Source organism: Nothobranchius furzeri, chromosome 2 (assembly GCF_043380555.1).
Source record: "Nothobranchius furzeri strain GRZ-AD chromosome 2, NfurGRZ-RIMD1, whole genome shotgun sequence".
Classification (NCBI taxonomy): domain Eukaryota; kingdom Metazoa; phylum Chordata; class Actinopteri; order Cyprinodontiformes; family Nothobranchiidae; genus Nothobranchius; species Nothobranchius furzeri.
The window spans coordinates 11,736,354-11,741,055 of NC_091742.1; the positions used below are offsets into that span (position 1 = coordinate 11,736,354).

At 42.2% G+C, this 4,702-nt stretch overlaps 1 protein-coding gene across 1 annotated transcript; it reads right to left on the minus strand.

The window, feature by feature from the left end:
- Positions 1–488: 488 nt before the first annotated feature.
- Positions 489–3,940, minus strand: LOC107377790 (rho GTPase-activating protein gacN-like). The gene has a single exon (XM_015947635.3). The coding sequence runs from the start codon at positions 3,541–3,543 to the stop codon at positions 1,876–1,878; it is 1,668 nt and encodes a 555-aa protein (XP_015803121.3). The 5' UTR covers positions 3,544–3,940; the 3' UTR covers positions 489–1,875.
- Positions 3,941–4,702: the final 762 nt, after the last annotated feature.

Sequence of the window (4,702 nt, forward strand, 5' to 3'; positions counted from 1 at the left end):
CCGAGACAGGATGCAACGCATCCTCTGGGACCACCGCCAGAGCAGGATGCGATGCGTCCTCCGGGACCACCGCCAGAGCAGGATGCGATGCGTCCTCCGGGACCACCGCCAGAGCATGATGCGATACGTCCTCCGGTACCACCGCCTGAGCAGGATGCGATGCGTCCTCCGAGACCACCGCCTGAGCAGGATGCGATGCGTCCTCCGAGACCACCGCCAGAGCAGGATGCGACGCATCCCCCGGGACCACCGCCAGAGCAGGATGCGAAGCGTCCCCCGGGACCACCGCCAGAGCAGGATGTGATGCGTCCCCCGGGATCACCGCCAGAGCAGGATGCAATGCGTCCCCCGGGACACCCGCCGAGGCAGGATGCGATGCGTTGGAGGGTTCTGGGGAAGGTGACCACCTCTCACAGCAGGTCAGACCCTCTGTGGCGACATCCTTCAGTGCAGACCCATATACGCTCCGGACATAAAGGTAGTAATTACCAAGTGCTGGGACTGCTATCAACTCTGGATGGGTGGAGAAGATGACATTCAACCTTTCAGCCTCCCGCAGACGTAAGTGGGGGCAGGTTTATGTTTATGTGCTTAGCAGATGCTTTTACCCAAAGCAACTTACATTTTTTTAACCTATAGGGCATGTTGTGATCTGTGGGGGAAACCGGAGTACCCGGAGGAAAACCCACGCATGCATGGGGAGAACACGCAACTCCACGCAGAAAGGCCGCAGCCAAGTTTCGAACCTGCGACCTTCGTGTTGCTACTACTACTAGTAATAATAATAATAATAATACGAATAAATTGTGTCTGAGGAGTCAGTTATGTGGAGGAGATGAGTTTGTAAAAGTTAGTTTTGAGTATGTGTGTGAAGGAGGAGGTGAGTGAGCTTAATGCAGGGGTGTCACATGTTCCAACTTACGTTTTGACTTTGAAAGAAGTCTCTTATATCCACTTTTCGTTTTCTTGACATGCTGCCGCCCGGCTGTGCCTAACTACCAAAGACTCACAAATGAACACTTATTCAAATGTTATATAATGGAAGCTGAGCTGAGCTCTGATATTACACAGCGTCTAGTTGACGATGTGACTCAGTACCGGTGTTCCCTAGCGGCTCCAAACTAGCAAAACAACGTGAGCACGTTCCGACTGTTTACAACTTGGAGTGACAGCAGCAACAGCCAATAATACGTTAGCAAGTATCAGCAGAGCCAATAGATTAGCTTTTGGGCGGGTCTAATAGGAAACCGGTTTCCGTTTCGGTCCTAGTGCTCAACCAAATCCATTTAATGGAGCGTAATATTGTTTTTGGATGGAAAAAAGTGCAGGTGACCAAAACTGCCTTTTGAAAAAGTGTGTGTGTGTGTGGGGGCCCCCCCCCCAAAAAAATTACGTCACACGATGTGACTTCTACCCTGTGGGACAGCTTGCTTACGTGGCTGCAGGTTTCTCTTACAGCTCTTATTTTATACATTTTAACCTACAATTTATCGTTGATGTTCTATGATGTGCTATGTATTCTGTTTCAGTTTCCTGTGGTTTAAATTTGTTATCATGCCTCGCTGGCTTTTAAGTTTCTACTTTATGTTTCTACTACTATAATGGCTGTGCAGCACTTTGGGGTAAGGGTGTTGCCTTTTAAATGTGCAATATAAATAAATATTGACTTGACTAGTATGCTTAGTACATAACTCTAAGGAGGTAAATTTTATATTATTGTATTTCTACAGGAACTAAGTTATACTTGACTATTATATGCTATATATGGTGGGTTCTCCCACGATCTCACCTGTCTCTGGCTGTTTATGGAGGTCGGTTTTAAGCTTTAAGGTTTAAGGACGCTAGGATTCAAAAGTCTTAACCTTCATTAGGTCGTTATCTCCACTTTGGCTTGCCAAGGCTCTTTACCGGTTCAATTTTATTCATTTCTTGTGGCATAACTGGGTCATACGTCTTATTTTTGTCCTGCTTTTGGTTTAAGGTGCTGATTTTGTGTTGTGTTGACACTGAGGGCTGAAAATTAGTCTTTCTAGCATCAATTTTCTCAGGTTCTACATGTCTGTAAATGATAAATTCCCTACTCTTTGAACTACGGTCGCTAGGCCTCTTTTCAGATAATTTCTGACTTGCCTTATTCTCCTCAATGAGCCTGTTGTTTTCCTTCTCAAGTTGTGTTATTTTGTTTTCTAACGCTCTGTTTATGAGTTGTACTTCCTTTACTCTTGCCATCTGGGTTTTACAGTCCTTCAGCTCGCTGGCAAACATTACCTTCTCAGCTGTTACTTTTTTCAACTGTTCTGTGTTTTGCTTTTTATCTTCAGAAGCTAGGAGCAGCTGACCTTTCACCGTCTCCAGCTCTAACGTTGTCTCACGCTTCTCCTTAACTAACTTCACATTGGAGTTATTCAGTTTCTCCAGCTCTAACGTTGTCTCACGCTTCTCCTTAACTAACTTCACATTGGAGTCTTTCAGTTTCTCCAGCTCTATCGTTGTCTCACGCTTCTCCTTAACTAACTTCACATTGGAGTCTTTCAGTTTCTCCAGCTCTAACGTTGTCTCACGCTTCTCCTTAACTAACTTCACATTGGAGTCTTTCAGTTCCTTAATTTCCTTCTGTAAGTCCACAACTGAATCATTAACTTTGAACAACAGTTTTCTAATACTGTTTGTTTGGATTCCAGATTTTCTCATGTTATCCTTTAGCTCACTTTCCTGGTTCTTACATTCTTGGATAGTTTTCATCAAGCCAGAAATTTCATTCTCTTTCTGTGTCTGCAGAGATTTGATTTGGTCGTCAAAAGCTTCTCGTTGAAATTGGGAATCTTGAAGTTGCTTTCTCAGATTATCAATCTCAATTTGCTGTTTTCTGTTCTTTGCTCTTTCCTTTACTAATAATTTCTCAGTAGATTTTAAATCTACCCTGAGGCTTTTATTAATCCCATATTTTACACAGATTTTGGCTATAACATCCTCTTTAATCTCTTCTTCCTGCTGTAAGCTATCCATGTTTCTCTCTTCTAAACTATGGCTCTCCACCTCTTGCTTATATAAACAATCCTTCAACTTGTCATTCTGTTCCCGTTCATAGGCCAGAAAATCTTCAAGCTCTTCAATTTTTTCATGGCATGCTAAAAGCTGATCTGTTGTGTTTGAGCAGTTGTCCAACTTATTTTTGACTAAAATGCTGTCTTTATTAATTTGGATAATCAGTTCCTTGTAACGAGCTTGTTTCTTTCTCTCAATAGCAAGCTTTTCTTGAAGTTTCACAAATTCTTGATGGAGTGTCTGAAATTCGTCATCTTTTTTCTTTAATTCTGACTCCATCTGCTGTTGGACATCAGAATATTGACTTTGTGCTTCTTCAAATTGTTTTTTGAGGTTTTTGAATTGAATCTCCTTTTTACGTGCATTCTCTTTAAGATCAACAATTTCTTGTGATTGGTTAAAAACAGACTTTAAAAGAGTTCCCTCTTTTACCTGGTGTGGCTTAACAGAAGTTGTTTCCTGAGGCATTTTGAAATCAGCCGATCTGTCACACTGCATAGGTCTGGTCTCACTAGTTAAGCTTGGTCTGTGTCAGTGTTATGCAAATGAGTGCAGTAAAGTTCCGTGCTTTATGATGTCATCAGATCAAAGGGCAAATCATCTCCCCAGCAGATCACAACTATAGTACCATGGAAACAAGGAAAACAATGCAGGTTGCATGCTGACTGTTGCCAGGCAACCAGCCTGCTGGTTTGTTTTTATTTAACAATCTTGCTAAATACAAAAAAGTGGTGCAAAAAGGAAAAGTACTGACCTTCCTCAGCTTTTTATGTGGGACAACCAAGGGGTCATTAAAGAGCAAGTCACCCCCTACCAGAGTCTTACTCCACTCCCACTTCATGTTTGAAAAAGGCAACAAATGCGGTTGCCAGGCAGACCGAGAGGACTGAGCCGCTAACAAATACACACATACAGGTTCACAACGACATTAATACATCGTAATATACCAGCTAACTTCATAGGGTGCCTCTTAGACAATGGCGGTGGCAGATTTAAATTCAAATGTAGTGCAGAGTTTTTACCTGATGATGGTGCAAACTTGACAGTTTTACGCTGACTATTTAAATTTTAACTATGATACACTAAAGTGCCAAATTATTGATGACACTTGTCTACAGCACAATTAGACACTCATTTATATAGTTTATAAGCAAAAAAAAGTTGATTTGAGGGTGAATAGCTCTTTAAGGTCTTTATTTTTTTAAGACAAGAAGGAAGTGGCAAACATTGCAGTTCCACTCTCATCCACTAGGGTCTGGCAGCAGAAGTGAGCAAATCCTCATTGGCTCCCATGTTAAAAATGCCAATTTCACAGCAGAAAAAATACATGTTTATAGTCTGGTTCAAAAACGTTGTAGGTTTAATAGATCTAGTTTACACTCATGACAACTCTGAGGGGGGTGACTTCTTTTGTAACTCTGCTGTTTATTTGGAATAAAATCCTAAAAATTCTCAATAATTAATGAGCATCAGAGTCACGTCACTTCAGAGCTAGCTCCGGAGAAAGGCCTCAGCCTGATGTTGATAGATGTTCGACCATTTCGACTCTCTGAACTTTAGTTTTGTCTGTGTGTTTGGATGTTAATCGTGGAATTATTTGGACAAAGAGGGCAAGCTGTGGTTGTTGAATACACCCAAGCAGTTTCTGCTTCTTTTT